This window comes from Canis lupus, chromosome 2, assembly GCF_003254725.2.
Source record: "Canis lupus dingo isolate Sandy chromosome 2, ASM325472v2, whole genome shotgun sequence".
NCBI classification, from domain to species: Eukaryota; Metazoa; Chordata; class Mammalia; order Carnivora; family Canidae; genus Canis; species Canis lupus.
In genome coordinates, this window is record NC_064244.1 from 32,406,606 (window position 1) to 32,425,665 (window position 19,060).

Sequence of the window (19,060 nt, forward strand, 5' to 3'; positions counted from 1 at the left end):
TCAGCGGTTAGCGCCGCCTTCACCCCAGGGTGTGACCCCGGGGGCCGGGGATCGAGTCCCACGTCAGGCTCCCTGCATGGAGCCTGCTTCTCCCTCTGCCTGGTTCTCTGCCTCTCTGTTTCTCATGAATAAATAAAATCCTTTAAAAATAAATAAATAAAATAAACTACTCAACACTTGCATGTGATTTCATTCTCAGCTTCTTCCCACCACACGGACCATATACCACCCATGACATAGAACAATCGAGGTGTTCTCATTTTCTGAAGTAACCTATTAATTAAGAGAAACCAGAAAAATCTATGCATAGTAAGCGAGACACATTTTAGAGGCATTCTGATTAAATTACAGCAATAGAAGTTTTGCCTTTGTGATTTTTAAAATATTTAAGTAATCTCTGCACCCAACGTGGGGCTCAAACTCATGACCCCAAGATCAAAAGTCGCACACTCTTCCAACAGAGCCAGCCAGGAGCCCCACCTCCGTAACTCTTTATACTAATAGGTAAACTTCTACATGTAACTGTGAAAACTGGACAACCATCACATGTTCTAAGATAAGAAAGAGAAGTAATCTGGGGACTGAACGAAGGCAGCGAGCCCAATCAGTCTGAAGAGGGGGCGCCGCAGCAGAGACCTACGGACACCTCCCACACCTCCCGAGGTTCCCACACCTGCTGCCACGCCTCGCCCACGGGGTAAGAAGGAAGGGCCAATCCAGATGCGCAGTCTCCAGGGGGTGAACACGGCCTACTGCCTGTAACTGCAGTTGTCGCAAACTTTCAAATAAGCTTAACTGTCGTTAAGAACAAGACAAGCGTCTCCCGAAACTCAGGAACCTGGACAATGCCGCACCTGCATTATTATATCAAATCATTAACTCCCTCCAGAAACGGCCGGGGCGGTGATGCTGGAATGGAGAAGCGTAATTACCTGTCACTTCACGTTAGCCTGACGGACAGACAGGAAATAGAACAAAACTCATCTTTTAAGTCTAAAGTCACAACTTTTCAAGTGGGCAATACTATAATTTGACTCCTACATCATTGTGGTGTTTAGCAGCCATTACCGGTATTTAACCAAAGCAAAACATTTTTGAAAATAAATATTAAAAAAAAAAGAGACTCCTGATAAAATAAAACTTTTACAACAGTGATTATGGAACATGGATTTTTAATGAATTTCATATTGCAATGAAGACATTCAACACTTAAAAACAATTACATCAATACAATAAAAACACTTGCTTCTACACAACATTTATAAATGCATACTCCCCCCAAAGAAACTTGTATTTCACAGATTTAAGCAACAAATGATTTACATAGGATTCTTCAAATTCCAAAATATGTACAGAATTTTTGTCTCTCCAGAAACTGATGTGCAGTGGTTGAGGAAGAGTGCTGTTTTGTCCAACAACATAGTTCTTATGAAGTTCTCTATCAGTACACATTTTCCAGTAACCACACATTTTCCTTCCATTATTAAATGAAATTCTGGACACGTGAGCATATAAGACAAAACCACTCCCATTTCCAAACACTATTTCAAATGAGATCGCGTGTGGCTGATCACGGGACTTAATCTGAGCCACACAGGTACCTCCGCGCACAGACTCCCACACATTCACACACACGCACACACACGCACTCTCTAACCCAAATCTCCGGGACTCCGGACAACACCGCCATGAAGGTCACAGGAGCAGCTGAATGGCCGCTGCACAGGTGAGCAGCAGGTGCCCTATCCTGAGAACTGACGCACACACGACAAGGCCCGCCCTGAGGAGGGGAGGGCGGAGTGGGGAGGAGGTGAGCAGCTGCCGGGCGGGCGCCGCGCGGAGGGCGCTGGGCCGCAGAGCACTGAATGAACATCAGAAAGGGAGTTAAAAGCTTCAAATGTTTTTAATCTGGCAGAGATCTGGTTTTTAAGTTTGATCTGCTTGTTTACCTTTTTCAGTGTTCCTGACAATGATTCTAAGACACCCAGACATTCAAATTAAAATCCAACAGGAGCCCAAAAGCACGGACGCTCAGCTTACTGTCTCAAAGCCGCTGGGGCGCCGCCGCGGGGGAGGGGGCACTCGGGTCAGCGGGGGCGGGACACAGATGTTCCGGCCCATGTTCCCAATGTGACGCGAGCAGGTGCCAGGCTTTGGGAAGACAGCTGCTCACAAGCATCTGTCTGTCATTCGGTCTAGTTGGCAACCTCAGCTCTAACTACATCACGATGGGTTTCTCCTGGCCCTTCTTCCCTTCCAGACTGTGTAGGTCATTTCAGAATACTCCAGATACTTCAGGGCTGAAGCTCCTAAGATGAGCTACCGCACGTAGGACCTAAGCAGAGGAGCCTGAGGCGAGGCGCGTTCACGCAGGCCCGTGGGGCGGCACGCATGCTCTGCCGACATCACACCTCGCCGAATGGTGCTCCACCAGCTGTCACCACCTGGAGTGGGGGGCACCCGTGATTGCTGTCATTGTTACCCTCTGTGCCTCTCCAAGTGGACACAAAGACTTAAAAAGAGGAGAGCAGTACACGGACATGGCTCTTTATCAAAACCATAACTGAGCAAGAAACAAACTCACGAACACCAGACGACAGTAACGCCTAAGAAGGCAAGAGTGACAGGCTCGCCCAGGCAGTGAAAGGACTGGCACTGAGAGGTGTCCCAGCTGCCGAAACAGGAGCACCTTGGTACCCCGCGAAGCATGGTTTCGGCTCCCACCTTGTCAGCTAATGTGAGAGCTTTCCTCCTCGGATGCGCCTGCTGTGATTGTCTTCCTTCCCCTCCTAACTGAATTCGGCATTCCAGCTATAAGTCAAAAGTGCTCTAGCTAGGCAACAGTGAGACTCCGTTTTCCAAATACATTGATTTTTGAGGTAGTACTCATTTATTTGCATTGTTGGCTCTCAAACACCACCAAGGAAGTGAACTCATTTAGTAATATGCAAACCAAAGTGTAGAAAATAAATAAGGTTTTGTCTTCAGGTAGCAGGCAGGGTCTTCTTAAAAGCTCAAGTCACATTCACTGGATAACTCATTTGTAACTTCTAAAAACTGTTTATAACCACAGCTATAAACTAAAGTGCTTTAAATTTTGCTTAATATCTGAAATCAGTGATGAGAATCATCCTATTTTTGAATTTGCTAATCTGAGACCTCAGGAGATTGAAATGATTTTCTATAAAAAGAGCAGAAACATTTTCTTTTCAAAAAAACTTTCCAAACATTGCAAAGTCGGCATTGTTTTTGTTAACTTCTAAATTCCAGGTAAATTTTACATTAACTATACCAGAATACAGAGGTGAAGCTGAGTTACACACAGCACATGCGAAACCCTCAAACAGAAGTAAACATGAAATCTTCCGTCACGCCCGCCATCTGTCAGCCCCTGCAAACGCAGCCCCGGGCCCGTCCCAGTACAAGGTAGGTATGTCTAATTACTCCAGAAATGCCACAGACTGCGTACGCCTCACAGTAAGTACACAGGTTCACACTGAACTCACGCAAACGTAATGCCCTCCTGTCACCTGTCAATCACCCGGAACTCACAACACACGACGTGCTACAGGGAAGGGGCTTCATGTCCACTGACCAGAGGGTGCCGACACACACACGAGACGAAAATAAGACATGTGACCATACATTTTGCTGTACATTTCATGCAAGCTCGGTACAATGAGAAAAGAACATACAAACCGCCCTTTCCAGGGTGCAACTCTCACAAAAAGGGCTTGACCAATATGAGAAAAGTGGCAGCGGTCCACAGGTCCATGGCCAACTACGTCGCAGAGGACGCCGGCAACCTTATTTCTCTTGTAACAATGCAGGGATGTTGATGCTCCAGCCAATGGCCTGCCTGTCAAAGCCACAGGTGAACAGATTGCACATGGGGTGGTCCTCGCTCCACGCCGAGCAGCACACCATTCTTCTGTGGCCCTGTTTCCAATCACACAAACCACAGTTAGTACGTCATTCCCGGAGCATCCGCACCATAAAGCCTCAGCCAAGTTAACAACTACGCCACTCAACACAACTGACTTCAAAGGAAAAAACTGAACAGGCAGCTTCAGTCCGCATGGCAACGAGCTTCAGTGACGCGCCGTGGGCACGCGGGGACAAAGCAAGGGACATCAGAACAGATAATCAAATCAAATCAGGGAGACGCACACCGGAAGTACTTTGGGATTCATTAAAAAAAAAAAAAGTAAGATTACGGTCAGAAAAAAAGAACAAATGATGAATTTGAAGTTTTTTAATGAGGCTACATAATATTTGGGAACATATTAAACAAAACTCATTTAAAGACCTCAAAGACCGGGATCCCTGGGTGGCGCAGCGGTTTAGCGCCTGCCTTTGGCCCAGGGCGCAATCCTAGAGACCCGGGATCGAATCCCACATCGGGCTCCTGGTGCATGGAGCCTGCTTCTCCCTCTGCCTATGTCTCCGCCTCTCTCTCTCTCAATGTGTGACTATCATAAATAAATAAAAAATTAAAAAAAAAAAAAAAAAAGACCTCAAAGACCATTTTAACAAATAACTAACTCAGGTAATAAGGGACCCAGAGAAATATATTTGGTACCAAATAAAACAAGGATAAAATAAATGGCCTTTTCAAGTAAATTCCTGCCACCTTCAGAATTCCAGCTAAATATCAGGACGTTGAAAAAAAATCATTGCAAATCATTAGCAAAGTTTATAATGTGATGTACGTGGTGTACGTGTACAGAGACACGGGCAGTGCCTTCAGACGTGTGCATACGTTCCAGGTTAACAAGGTCGCTCTGTGCTGCTGCTACTAGGGCATCACACAATGAAGTACAAGAACCAGGATTAAGAGAAGCTGACAAATTTATTAAGTAAAAGAAACATTCCAAAGAATGACACCAAAGTTCCCTCCGCAAAACATCCCCATGTGAACAGTGCTGTCTACACGAGACAACAGGGCACACGATAAAGATACTGCAAGTGCAAGGCCACGTAACAAAGGGTTGAGAGCAACCTTCTATCACTTCTTCGTTACGAATCTAAAGAAAAGGAGGGAACAACGCATCCACTAACTGGTAGTAAAATCGAGAGTCTGCACAGGAACCAGTTAAAGATGATCACTCAATTCAAGGCATTCACAGTAGAAACACTGAGATGAGTGCTGAGTAAGTGGGTATGGAAAAGAGAACCCCTGGCACCCAGAACGTGGGTCTGCACACGCCCAGGACAGAGCTGGAAGCCAAGTCAGGTTTGGAGTCCAGCCTCCCGTCTCCCAGGGACCACCTGAACACGCACCGACGTGCCTGGGGCTCGTGTCCGAAGAGGTTCTGTGAGCATGAGGGCTCCCAAAGCCCACGCCCTCCCTCGTCACAGTGTACACAGCCTCGGCAGGGGCGCTGACACCCACCACGGGAGCCTGTGTCCTCGCCGTACACATCTCACATTCACCTGCATGTGAGCCTCCCCGCTCTGTCCCTCCCAGCACCCTACGGAGCTCACCTTGCTTCAAACACACTTTGGGAAATGCCACTCACACTCTCCCCAAAGTAAGACAAGTTTACGCTGTTAGCCACCTCCTCTCTCGCTACCAGTTCAAAGAAGGGTTGTTTTGTTTCCTTTTTTAAACCCAGCAGCTGAAAGAAGCCAGGGATTTCCAGCTGTGGTTCTATGACACTGAAAACCACGTCTGCGTATCTGAGGAAGCATTACCAGCTCAGAACGCAGAGACATGCTATTCACTAATGTTAAAGACTAGTCTACTTAACACAACGCTTTGAGAACAAATCCAAACACAATAAATTCTGCAGTCTCAACAAGGCTGAAAGTTTACAAATAACTAAAAATGTCATGCTCTCTGCCAAATAGATAAATAAAATCTTAAATAAAAAATAAAATCACTTCCCTGGAATAAATACCACCAGGCATCTCTTAGAACTCCATGTTTTTTTTTTTTGAAGAAAATCTTCCCAAAGTCAGGAAGCCACACACGCACAACCCTGTTTCAGGCACACCTCTCACGCGCTGCACACAGACTGGGGGAACACGGGCACCTCCGCAAGGGGATCCAGCGTGTTAACAATGCAGGGGGGCACACCAGACTCTCCACGGGTACCAAGCATGAGAAATTCCCTGTTATCAGGTGTGACGCTCCTATTAGATACTCTAACTTCACGAGTAGTTTTCACTGACATGTACTCAAATAAAAGTTCAATAACCCACTTCCAACAGTATGCACAGAAGCCCTAAAAGGGGAGAACAGATGAGAGGCCTTTCACAAAAGGTTGGTGCCACTTAAAGAAAAGGTGTCAGGACGCCCGGGTGGTGAGCATCTGCCTCCGGCTCAGAGCGTGATCCTGGAGACCCGGGATCGAGTCCCACATCAGGCTCCCTGCATGGAGCCTGCTTCTTCCTCTGCCTATGTCTCTGCCTCTCTCTGTGCCTCTCATGAAAATAAAATCTCTAAAAAATAAAAAAATAAAAGCTGTCTCCATGTTGACAGAACCCCTTCATAATCGTCCTCTGAAAACACCTTAGGTCAACAGTTCCTAAAGCCGCCCTCACCCGCTAAGCTGGCCTGCAGGCTGTACTGTGAGGCTGTGCAGGAAGATGAGACAGGGTGTCCCCACAAAGGTCAGCAGAGCCGCGGCCATAGGGTGGCAAGGGTGGTGGGCGCTGAGGGGCACAGACACGCTGACCACAGGCTCAGGGGACACATGAAGGCACGGGCTTGCCATACAGCTCAGTGTCACAGTGACACACTGCAGAGGCCAAAGGACAAAAGAACAGGGGCTGTGGGGTGGGGCCCCACAGAGCACGGAGCCTGCAGAGGTGCTGCTCGGCCGGAGGACGGGTCTTTATCACAGTGACCTCCACTCCCCAAAGGAGGAGCTGGTAATTCACACACTTTGCGCCTCTCCCCACACTTTAAACCGCCCCAGAGCTACCTAAGGACAGGGGCCCGGATGGCCCTCCGAGATCCCACATCAGCAGGGCTGAGCTGGCACCACAAGCCGAGCACCAACCAACTCCCAGCATGGATGCAGACACCTGGTGGGCGGTCCAGCCAGCACCGCGGACACCGGCCCGCTTCCCTGCGACGCACCAGCTGAGCTGACTCACGAGAAAGCTGCATTTTCTGGTCCTGGACCTGGTTGGAAAGGTGTCTCCTGGTTGTGGGTGAAGTGAGTTCTCCTCCCAAAGGGGCCCCAGAGTCCACACCACCACTTCTGCGTATTCAATACTCATCATCTACCACACTTGCAGTTGTACACTTTCACTTGCCAAGATCCAAGTCTGCTTTCCCACGTGGAAACCACTACCACATGTGCAAACAGCCCCTCAAATCTGAGAGTGAGGAACTGAACAATCTTATTCAAGTTTTTAAAAAACCCGACACTCTCAGTTCAGATTGGGAAACACTTTCAACTTCAAATTTTATGAGCTGTGGGATCCCTGGGTGGCGCAGCGGTTTGGCGCCTGCCTTTGGCCCAGGGCGCGATCCTGGAGACCCGGGATCGAATCCCACGTCGGGCTCCCGGTGCATGAAGCCTGCTTCTCCCTCTGCCTGTGTCTCTGCCTCTCTCTCTCTCTCTGTGACTATCATAAATAAATAAAAATTAAAAAAAATTAAAAAAAAAAAAATTTTATGAGCTGTAAATACACATCAAGTATTTCCAATGAAAATCTAGCATCCAAAGTAAAAACAAGAATACAAAATCTTTAATATCGTTATATTGATTATAGTTGCAATTATATCACCTCGTCTACCTGTATAAATTTAACATCTTGTTAAAATTAGTTTCTCTTTTAAAAAAAAAAAAAAAAAACAACTTAAGACAGATGTGGGGCTCGCAGCATGTTTCTATCCATGGTGACCTAGGACACAGACTCCGAGATGTCAACATGCGGATCAAGAGCACACTTACCTGCCGGCTGCTTCGGGGGAGCCGCGCTAGCCTCACACCTGACATGTCAAACAACCTCACTTGTCGGTTGTCATGTGGGAGGGCAATGATTTTTTGGCCAACACAGACATTGATCCTGCAAATAAGAGATAAAATTGGGTTACATACAGGGACACCTGGGTGGTTCCATGGGTTAGGGGCTGCCGGCGGCTCAGGGTGTGACCCGGGTCCCGGGATCGAGTCCCACATTGGGCTCCCTGCGTGGAGCCTGCTGCTCCCTCTGCCTGTGTTTCTGACTCTCTGTCTCTCATGAATAAGTAAATAAAATCTTCTTTAAAAAAATGTGGGTTACATACAAAACAGTGACAGCATGCGTGTCTGAGTTTACAGAGCATCCTGTAGGAGACTCCACACCATTCACATTTCAAGGCAAAACACACTAGCAAACCCAGCAGGCAACACCCAACAGCAGCATCAGAGCACAGAGACCACGTGACTCACACGTAACGTGCACACACTACACAGGAACTCAAGCATGGCCCTACAGGGGACCCGTTCTTAATCTGGAAGCTCACTGCACCAGCCTGATTTTACACTTACGTGTCAGCATACAGGACCTAACTAAATTTGCATTAGAGGATCAATAAGAATGTTCCTCTCCCCCCAAAACATCCTCCCCCAGGAGTCTAAACCACTTTTCCAAGGCTCTATTAAACACTAACATTACACGAACGAGACTCCACATTACAGTGCACCCTTTTCAAGGCACAACAAGCAGCTCTCATCACCTGTTGATGGCAGAGTCTGTGCGAATAGTCGCAATGGGGGACCTCATATTCCTTAAGTCCCAGACCTTCACCGTGCGGTCATCGCTGCCCGAAACGACATTATCTCCCACGGTGAACACGGCAGATGTCACGGTGCTGCAAGTAAAGAACACAGGTTCAGAAGACCGTCAGGGAGTTGCAGGGTACAGACATGAGTTCCCCCCACCCGTGTAACAAGCACGTGGTCCCGCTGCCAGAGGCCCCGGCAAGGCAGGCGGACAGGATGCTGTGGACGTGGAGGCAGACAGGGGTCTCTGCTAACTGCTCCTCCTGCTTAAACCTCTCTGTGAGGGTAAACTTGCGCAAACCGAGCCTCTCCTCAGCAGACTAGAAATGAGTCCATCGTATTGTTCAACCTCCTCAGGCAATGGAGTGAAGAGAAGCTACCCGAAGACACGGATTGGACAGGACATGCCAGTATCACACCTGATAGCAGAAAATTAAGGAGAGAGAAATCCACACCAACTCTGTTTAATCAGAACACTGGAGAAAAATTTATTCAACTCAACCACTACCACCACCTCTACCTTAAAAATGTGTAAAGAGAGGCGCCTGGGGGGCTCTGTCACTTAGGCACGGACTCTTGGTATCGGCTCGGGTCATGATCTCAAGGGCATGGGATCCAGCTTCATCGGGCCCGCGCTCCACGGGGAGTCGGCCTGAGATTCTCTCTCTCTCCCTCTGCCCCTCCCCTGCTTGCACGTGTGCACACTTGCTCTCTCCCTGCCCTGCAAATCAATCTTTAAAAAAAAAAAGGTGCAAAGAACTTAAATAGACCTTTCTCCCAGGAAGATTTATGAATGGCCAAAAAGCCCAGGAAAAGGCCGTTAACGTTACCGATCATGAGAGAAATGCACCAAACCACAGGATCCCACTCACACCCACCAGAAGGCCTACCATCAAAAGAAAAGAAAAAAAAAAAAAAAAAGGAAAAAACCCAAATGTTGGCAAAGACGTGGAGAAAGGGGAGCCCTCGTGCACTGCTGGTGGGAATGCAAGCTGCTGCAGCCAATCTGGAAAACAGTAAGGAGGGTCCTCAAGAAGGTAATAGGGCTGGCCTACGACCCAGCAACCCTACTCCTGGGCATACATCCCGAGGAAATGAAACAGCCTCCTGAAGAGCACCCTGCGCTCCCACGTTCACTGCAGCACTATTCCCAGTAGCCGAGACCCAGGACCCACAAGAGCGGCCGTCGCAGATGCATGGGGAAAGAAGATGCGACATGTGGACAGGTAGTGGGCTCCTACGCAGCCGTAAGAGAAGGAACTCCTGCCATCTGTCACAGGTGGACGAGCGTGGAGGACAATGTCCCACTGAGACTGCAGAGGGACCACACGGGCCGCACAGGGACCCGGGCAGGGTGAGCCAGAGCCCGCCCTGCGGGCGCCCCTCAACTCCGAGTTTCAATCTACAGGCCGGCCCGGAAACGAGGGGCGCAGGCAGGTGCAGGGGCCCCCTCAGGCTCTGAGGACCTCACCCTCTGGCCGAGCTGTGCAGACACGGGGGACTTCTCCGCAGACTCGCCTTGTCAGGGGGCCGTGGCCAAGTGAAGTTTTCGCGAACACTCGGCTAAATTAATGAAAAAAGTCTCCACAAAAGACTGTCTCACCTTATGTTAATGAAATGCTGAAAGACATTAGGTTTTTAATAAATCACAATCCTGACAGGTATTGTGGGGCATCAAAGGGAAGAGCTGGCGCCGGGCACTCGCTCGAAAGGCACCCTCAGCCTCGGTCCCATGGGGAAGCGGCTGCGCCACGACCGCTCACTGGAAAAGCTCAGACTCTGCCCAACTCCAGCCAACTCATTTATCTTGTCGCCGAGAGCAGCCGACCATGTGCTTCCAGCTGACAGCGCGGTACCTCCTCGCCGCACTCCACTGCCCGATCTGGAACATTCCGCTCCCTCCGTGGGTCTCAATCAAGGAAAGACAGCAATGCCAGCACTCCTCATTAGGACGAACAGCTGTCTTCCCAGTCACACAGAGATGCTGACTGCTTTGCATAACAATCTGCCCAAATGCATGGCTCAGAGAAGAGGCCCAGGACACCCAAGACGCCTCGGCGCACCTTCCCGGCCCGTGTCAGCAGCCTGCTCGGCTCCCCGTTTCTGTTTCAGATGGAGCTTCCCACAAACGAGCCCTAATTTTACATCCAAGCAGGACAGGGGAGCAAGCAGGTGACATAGGCCACAGGGGCAGCGCTGTTCGGGGGACACAGGTCACCCGGCCACACGGAGCATGTGTGCAGAGCCCAGCACGGCTGTGCCCCCGAGAGGCCCCCACGACAGCCCTGCGGCCCAGAGCCACCAGCAAGGCTGGAGAGAAGGCTGAGGCTGCGAGGGAGGGCCACGAGGGCCACGAGGAATGCCGCCGGGAAGGCCGCGAGGGAGGGCCGGGAAGGCATGCCACCACACCACTGCCGCCTCCCCCGCAACCGCTTCTCAGTTTCAGTGATGCTGCTACCACCCCACCCGGTCTCCCAACCCATGAGCTTCTAGAGCACACGCCACTGGGAGCTCACAGATCAGGAGCCCGATGCCTGAAGGAGAGGCCGGTGGCTGTGCCCTGAGGGAACCCCGTCTCAACAGCCCTCGGTGGCCGACACCCACCAAAGCAGGCCGAGATCACAGCATTCCGAGGAAGATCCCATCGTGTCCCACAGGATCTCTTTCCAGACTGGAAATCAAGGGCTCCCAGAACAGGGTCCACAAGCAGGAGCTCCGTGCGGGACCCGGTTAGGCTGCTCGCTACAGCCTCTGCACGTCAGGGGGACGCCGCACCGCCTCACCCACGGACGCGACCACAGGGCCGTGGCTCAGCAGGGTCCTGGTCTGCGGTGACTTGTCACAGGCGTGAAGAGTCCCCTCCTCTTCACCAGTTAAAGGAGCGGGTGAGGCAGCCATCCCGCACGCCGCGGTGGGGGTGACTCCCACCAGAAAACTGGGCTGCAGGGGCCTGAGGTCACCCACAGCCCAGGACTGAGTGCAAGTGAGCCTCAGGATGGTGAGTGGGAGTGCGCCCAGGCGAGGCCACAGGTCCACAGGAAGGCAACACAGATGTGACATGCAGACGCTGGCTGCACGGAACAAGACGTGTGCATGTGCATGTCATAAAACACACCAGAACTCACCCACCCAACAGCGAGCAGCTGCTACCTTGGCCACTCTGACGAGCAGTGTCCTTTCATCAGGCTTACGATTTACTCTCCGAGGGGCAAGAAACACCAGGCCCTGGAAGCACCATGGCCAAGCACGGTCTGATGGCCTACAGCTCCGTATCTGCATGGGACAGTGACCCAGGCGACAGGCCCCTCCGCGTCGGCCTGACCCGCTGAGGATTACTGTCCCAGGGTCCTGGCGCTCACAGGCCCAACAGGACAGGCGCTGGCCTGGACCAGGGGCACAGGCCTCTCCCTAGCACACGCCGCGGGATGCCCGCTGTCGCAGTAACGGGGGCTGGGTGACAGCCACCTTTGCCCCGAGTTTCTTGAGCTTCAGCCAGACTAAACTCTCTCAAGCCAAGGTTCAGCCCTTGTGCTGCATGACTCCGAGCCAGGAACTGTCCAGAACTGCGAGTCCCAGTGCCCGGTCCTGTGTGTCCGGCGAGAAGCCCCGGAGAATGACAGGGGCAAGGACACAACACGGACGACGACCGCCATCCTCACAAGCACGGTGTCCGCAGTGCGCAGTCACGGCCTGCCTGCCCACACACGCAACTCCAGAGCATCATCACAATTACACCCCTGACGGTGTTCGACAACAGCCGGGTCTGTGTGCTCCAGGCTGGCCCCAGGACTGCTGACCACAGCCACCCCGACAGGCACCCCGTTCCCCACGTGGCCGTGTCAGTCATGCCCACGGGCCCAGGAGGTGTGCACATGCTGCGCCCCAGCCTTCTACACAGAGGAGGCTTCGTCAGACTCAGCGCATAGCAGCACACAGTCAGTACTGGGTCAAGTACCAGCACATGGTTTATTCTCTAGACTAAGCACCAGCATTCTGCTGTGTTCTCAGGACTGAGTGACATAGCACTCAGCTGCATGGACTCTGCAAAGAGTACTAACTGTCAGCACTCAGCTCATGGGAGACACAAGCTCTCCCAGGGAAGCCAACCCAAACACGCACACACCAAACCTGAGGTGCAGAGCATGAGGAGCCGCCAGGTGTGGGGCTCACACAGCACATAGGAGACTGCTAAAAACACCCAGAATCCCTCTCTGCACACACGCATGCACACACGCACACACTTGAAATCTTTTTTAAACAGTCCTGGTCTGTGAGGGACTCTGGAGAAACCACTCCGGGGAGCTCTTGAGGACAGAAAGGAAATGGAGTGTTATGCTCCTCTGGTGGCGGCACTCGCACCCACTGGGCCGATGCCAAGGCTGAGTGCGAGCGGGTGCGGGTACGGGGCTGGCAATCAGAGGCCCGGCCTGGCAGCGTGGGCAGGGGCCAGGCGCAGACCCCGGGCAGCACCACCTTCCAGAAGCCAGCTCTGCCTTCAGGCAGCTGCTCCCCCTGTCTGCTCGCTGCACACATCACTCGGTGGTCCCGGCCCACACTTGAAGGCCGCTCCACACACACCACAGGTCCGTCTGGAGGAGTCTGCGACTGTGCAGCCAGAAGGGTTTCATCTGTGTTAACAGCCTGACGATTCTTTCTCACATCATCTCAGGGAAAAGTAAAGTGATAGCTCACAACAAAGCTGTCAAACACACTAACGGGCCCAAGTCCACGTCTGTACTAGCTACCTCTTAGCCCTCTTCAACCACGGGGGCTTGCTTACTTACACGTTACCTATATATATTATTTACTCACTATTTACTTACTTAAAAGAGCAAATAAATCTTGAATTTCCTCTTATTTTTAAAAACTGGACTCTGAATCAGAAACAGCTTTTAAATCTACCAACAGGGCTGTGAAGTGAATTCCCGGGGCCCAAGGCACAGGCTAGAAGCCACGGGTGAAGGGCAAGTGCAGGTGCTCACGCAGGAAGACTGCGGGATCTCTCCACAAAACGCCAACACCTGCAAAACGGCTGCATCTGCAGGAAAACCACAGGCTCGTCTGTGAATGTGAGGTGCGGAGCTGCCACGCAGCCACTCACGCCACACCCCGTATTCACGACCCTCTCCTGCCTCATTTCCGTGACGCCATGACAAAATAAGCACTAACTCATACAAATGACACTTCCAAAAATACAGCTTACCACGACCCCTGGGGCAGCGTCCTGGGGAGGTCCTCATCTCTCCCAACCCTGGTTCTATGGTACTGTTATCAACCACCCATGATCAGGAGTTATGTAACTCGCTAAACCTCAAAATTATTTCCAAACTACGTAATTAAAAAAAAAAAAAAAAGACAACATCAGACTGCCAGGCACACAGGCAGGGAGTAGAACAGTGACAGGCGTGCAGGCTCAAAGGCATGAGAAGGCCCCGTCTTCCTACCATCACTCGCCCCCTAGAGGCCCTCTGGAGCTGTCCTCCGGTCCCAGGAGGAACGAAGTAGCACCACACATAGGTCGTTGTCTCCGTCGTCTCCCCCTCCTCCTCCTCCTCCTCCTCCTCCTTCTCTTCCTCCTCCTCCTCTCGGACAAGGGCTTACAGGTGATCACCAAGGGTAATGTACTTCAAACCACATGCAGCCTACCCAAATCCCAGCCTCCAACATGTTCTGTCACCAGATGGCCGCCTACCCGCACCAGGGGCCTGCACACAACCTGCGTCACAGACCACGCACACAATCCAACACTTAAAATCAACCACTACCCAGGTAAAAAGGCCATGCTGTCGGGCAGCCCAGGGGGTTCAGTGGTTTAGTGCTGCCTTCAGCCCAGGGTGTGACCCCGGGGTCCCAGCATCGAGTCCCATGTCGGGCTCCCCACACGGAGCCTGCTTCTCCCCTTGCCTATGTGTCTCTCCCTCTCTCTCTCTCTCTGTGTCTCATGAATAAAAAAATTTTTTTAAAAAAGGTCATACTATCAAAATGCTTTCTCTCTTCAAAAATTGCTTATCGCAAAACACAAAATTCAAAGCTATTTTCACCTTCATACATATATGACCTAGAATTTGGTATTTAGTACTTAATATCTTCTCTGAGTATTTGGGAGTAAAAGCAAATAATGTGTTAACTTTAAAGCAATCATTATTGTTCATCTAATATTTGAAAATTTTGTTAGATGTGGTATTTTGTTTTCTTTAGAAGAAAATACCAAAACTCACATTTGAAGGATAAAGTTATCATTATATGGGAAGAATTAAAGCAAAACAGAAAAAGAAACACTCTGCATTCTCAGATATTTTACCCATGTTGAGCTAATTTCAGAGTTTATTCACACTTATGAATACCGTCAGCTGGGTACAGACTGGAGTCATTGGCCACCCATGGAGGAAGCTTAATGACCAGTGACTGCCTCAACTGTCAGTCCCTTTGTATAGCAATTGAAACAAAACAAAACAAAGCATCAGAAAGGGAGGGCCTCCACCAAAACCACAGAGAAACGGTGGTGCCAGGAGGGAGGAATCTGGACCCTCTGTTAGAGAACAATCCAAATGGGCAGCTCTCGTGTTCCTCTCCAAGGAAGGACAGTTAGTGGATTTAACCTCAGGATACGTCTTCTTACCATCAAGGCCCCCTGCAGACATGTCCCTGAATACACAGCCCACATGGCCAGGGTCCGGCTGCGCTGACCGGGGGTGCAGGGCCCCAGCCCCCAGGAGTGTGCGCCAACGTACAGGGAGGGAAGGGCAGGCTACCATTCACAGCACGAGCCCTCTTGAAACAGCTCACTTACTGCATTATGCTGTCAGGGGACACACACATGAACACAGAAGGATTTCATTATTTTAGATGAAAAGCACTGGATTTCAGTTCTAACTCCTGATGAAGACAGAAATACAGGAAAACAAACTGCCAGCAGCTGAAATTCCTGACGTTCCAAAATATTTCAATTAACAGTTCTATTATTTCCAAGAAGAGTATAATTTCCCATTCTTGCTATTAGGAAAACGTGTTACATACAGTACCTAAAATTCATCTTCACGTAACTCGGTGCCCCGGCAGCGAGCCCAACATTCACAGCCACGCAGCTGCAGCAAGTAAAACCCTATTATGGTAACGTTCCTATCATGATGAAGAGCTTTCACAATACAGTGAAAAACAGAAATGGATCATATCAAGAAGTAAAAAACCATGATCTGTCCTTTCTAAACGTTTACAATGCGAACCTTAAACAGAACTTATGTCAAGGAGCTTGCTCTCTCTCCAGCAGAAACAAGGGCACACAGACTTCAAGGGGACCCATGTGGCTACTGATTCTATCCCTACAGTGAGGCGCCCCACTCAAGCTCTCCTTTTACAAAAAGGCACAGAATCCACATAGCAGCACAAGGATAACAGTAAGATGAAACGAAAAAGAAAAAATATCTCTCTCCCAGATCCTAGAGAAATCAAATTATAAAACTAGGCCAATAGTCTTGAAACCTATACCCTTACAATTTGCCTTAAAAAAAAACCAACATATGGGGGCACCTGGGGGGCTCAGTCAGTTAAGCGTCTGCCCTCAGTGCAGGTCATGATCTCTGGGTCCTGGGATCCGGCCCCTCGTCAGGCTCCCTGCTCAGCAGGGACTTGGCTTCTCCTTCTCCCCCTCCTTGTGTGCTTTTCTCTATCTTCCTCTCTCTCAAATAAGTAAAATCTTTAAAATATAACATACTTACTAAAGAGTATGTGATGAAAAGACGCCCTAGGATAGTAAGCTCTGCACAGTGTGACTCACTTCAGGTCCAAATGAAACATGTCATGTATTTTTAAGGAACACTGCCTCTGCCTAAGCCATGATCCACGGAAAGAACACTCCACCTACGACTCTTCAGGTGACCCCAACAAGTAAGGAACAGAAAAGCTCTTCAGAACAGTGTGCTGAGTTGCGCTTTTAATGTTCAGAAAAGAAAGAGGTTAAAAGAACTCAAGGAAGTCACCATGGAAAACCAAGAGTTAGCTCCCTGACAAGAGGACAGCCCTGCAGGCATAAAAACGAGCTCCAGAGAGAACATTCTGACTTACTTCCTACGGTGACAGGCTCTGCTGGAGGCTGGAAATGCAGCCTCGGGTCTGCGACGGTAGCCGTGGCCACCAGGAACACCCGAGGGCAGCAGGGGTGTCTGTCAGGGGGACCAAGGGTTTGAGGGGAGGCAGGAGCCCCTAATATGTTGAGAAGCCACACAGGTGAGGGATTAAACTGAACACAGCCAAAACCAGCCACTCCTGTGCTCTTGGTTGGGACTTAGGCTCCTGCGTTCTAGTAAAGCAAGCCCTTGTGTGGGTCACTGCCATCACCTGCACAGGGACCATCTTCTGTAGGACTGATGTGTCCTATAAGCTCACACCTGGAGAACCCATGCCAGAGACCCAAAAAAAGCAATCTTTTTTTACTGACAGGCTCACCTAAAAACCCTATAAATGTCCCACCTCCTCCTTTTCTGAATTGCAGGATTTCCAGAGACTTCAGCTAACGTAACACAGGACTGCTTGGTACGGATGACGCAGGCTGCAGCCCCACCTGCTGACCACGCGGTGCGGGGTCTCTCCACACTGTGGGAGCAGAGGCTGCCCCCCGCTCGTGGCCAGGGCTGGGGGAACAGGACAGACTCAGTCCTCAGGCACAGCCAACAAGCCCCCGGCCAGGCCTTACCAATACCCAGAGGCTTAACAACAGGTAAAACTTTCCCTTCTCTGACACCTACCACGGGAAGTCAGCACCAAAGGGAGAACTTGTTCTTATCCCTGTAACAACACATCAACAAACACGCTAGAGTTTATCCCAACTCGACTAAGAGAAAACATACAGTCTAAGTAAGACCGGTGCTCGGACACATTCTATTTTTGCTCAGAAGCCCACAGGTCCTCAGCTACAGTGAATGGAAGCATCCACTTATATCCTGGGGGATCTGGATGCAAGAGGCCCAGGGGCAGATAGGTTCAGGCCTGCTCTGAGCCACTCCTGACTCCATGAGAAAAACAAACCAGAAGAACCCTTTCATAATCAATTCTGTTCCTCCTAAGTATACCTCTCCAAAAACAGCCATTGTTTCATATACCCACCAGCTGCTAAACTACCCCCAGTGTCAAACTGACCTGAGAAACATGACAGTCCCTGCCGTATTCCCCCCAATTTCACTTATGCTTGAAACTCCTCAAAACAGAACACCCAGGAGAAGAGAAGTGCAAGCTCCAGGTAGGGCCATGCGTGCCGGGGCCCCATGTCGCTGTGAGTGCCAGTGACAGCGCATGGCTCCACCCGTCCTCTGGGCCTGGAGCAACCTCACCGTAAATGCAGATGAAGGGCAGCTGCTCCTGGCCCACCCCCAGCCCTACGGCTGCCCCTCGAGATTGTCCAGGCTCGCCTGACAGGAAACCGTCCCCTCCGTGGCCGAGACCTATGAAAGAGGGACATGGCAAGAGCCACCCTGGATAAACCACTGAGAAATAGAGATCTTCTCTTCTGGGGCTATGGTTATTCTAGCTGGTAGGAAAAAAAAAAAAAACACAATTAAATAGCCATGGAAGCTCTCTGAACACACTGAGATTTCAACATGTGCTGGCTACTGCCTACCACCAACACCACAGTGCACCTCAGACGCAAGACGCTTCTTTCCCGATCTCAATCTTCTTAAAAAATCTCTGTCCGGTTTCCTTGTGAACATTTCATTAACTCTGAACGTTGAACCTTAGTATTCTAATGTCAAACACATAAAGCAGATTTATTTACTGCTTCCTATGAAGGAATGAAGAAAATCTATATTTTCAAGCAGCCAAATAAGCAAGTATTCAGTCATTAAGAAGTGTTTACTGGGCATGCGGGAGCTCTTCTGGTCATGCAGACACTCAAGCAGGCCAGGCACTGCCAGAGAGAAGCAGGTGTGTGGTGACATGGGGAGCAGGTGACAAGACACATTCAGGAGGTAGGACAGGACAGCAGTCCTGCTCATGGAGCGGGTGGGGCATGGAGGGGTGGGGGGGATAGGGACATCCATGGGACGAGTCACTGGAAAGGTGGTCATGTAATTTATCAGGAATGGACACATCGGGAGAAAAGTTTTTGGAAGGAAATAAATGCTCTGTTAAGAAATGATTATGTCTGAGCTGCCCACCAGATGGCCAGGCAGAGGGAGGCACAAGACGAGGGTCGGGGGTGTGTGTGTGTCTTCCCCAGCTCTGGCCAGGCCCTCTCAGCAGAGGACCTGAGTGCCACCACGCCTAGAGCATTTCCTAACTTCCCCCACTGCTCCATTCGGCCATCTCATTCCTTGTGGGAACTTTGGTGAGTTTGTCTTCTA

General features: G+C 50.4%; 1 protein-coding gene across 15 annotated transcripts in view; it reads right to left on the reverse strand.

The window, feature by feature from the left end:
• WDR37 (WD repeat domain 37) overlaps positions 1-19,060 on the reverse strand; it is an 89,073-nt gene that overhangs the window by 33,657 nt on the left and 36,356 nt on the right. For 12 of the 15 annotated variants that reach the window (XM_049101378.1, XM_049101377.1, XM_049101376.1 and 9 more), the window contains 2 exons: positions 8,681-8,815; positions 7,914-8,028 (listed from right to left, as the gene is read on the reverse strand). In XM_049101378.1, the coding sequence (XP_048957335.1) occupies positions 7,914-8,028; positions 8,681-8,815 (250 nt within the window). Of the gene's footprint in view, positions 1-1,155; positions 3,940-3,959; positions 7,585-7,913; positions 8,029-8,680; positions 8,816-19,060 lie in introns of those variants that run through there. The other 3 variants (XM_025445283.3, XM_025445282.3, XM_025445279.3) reach the window with 2 other exon arrangements.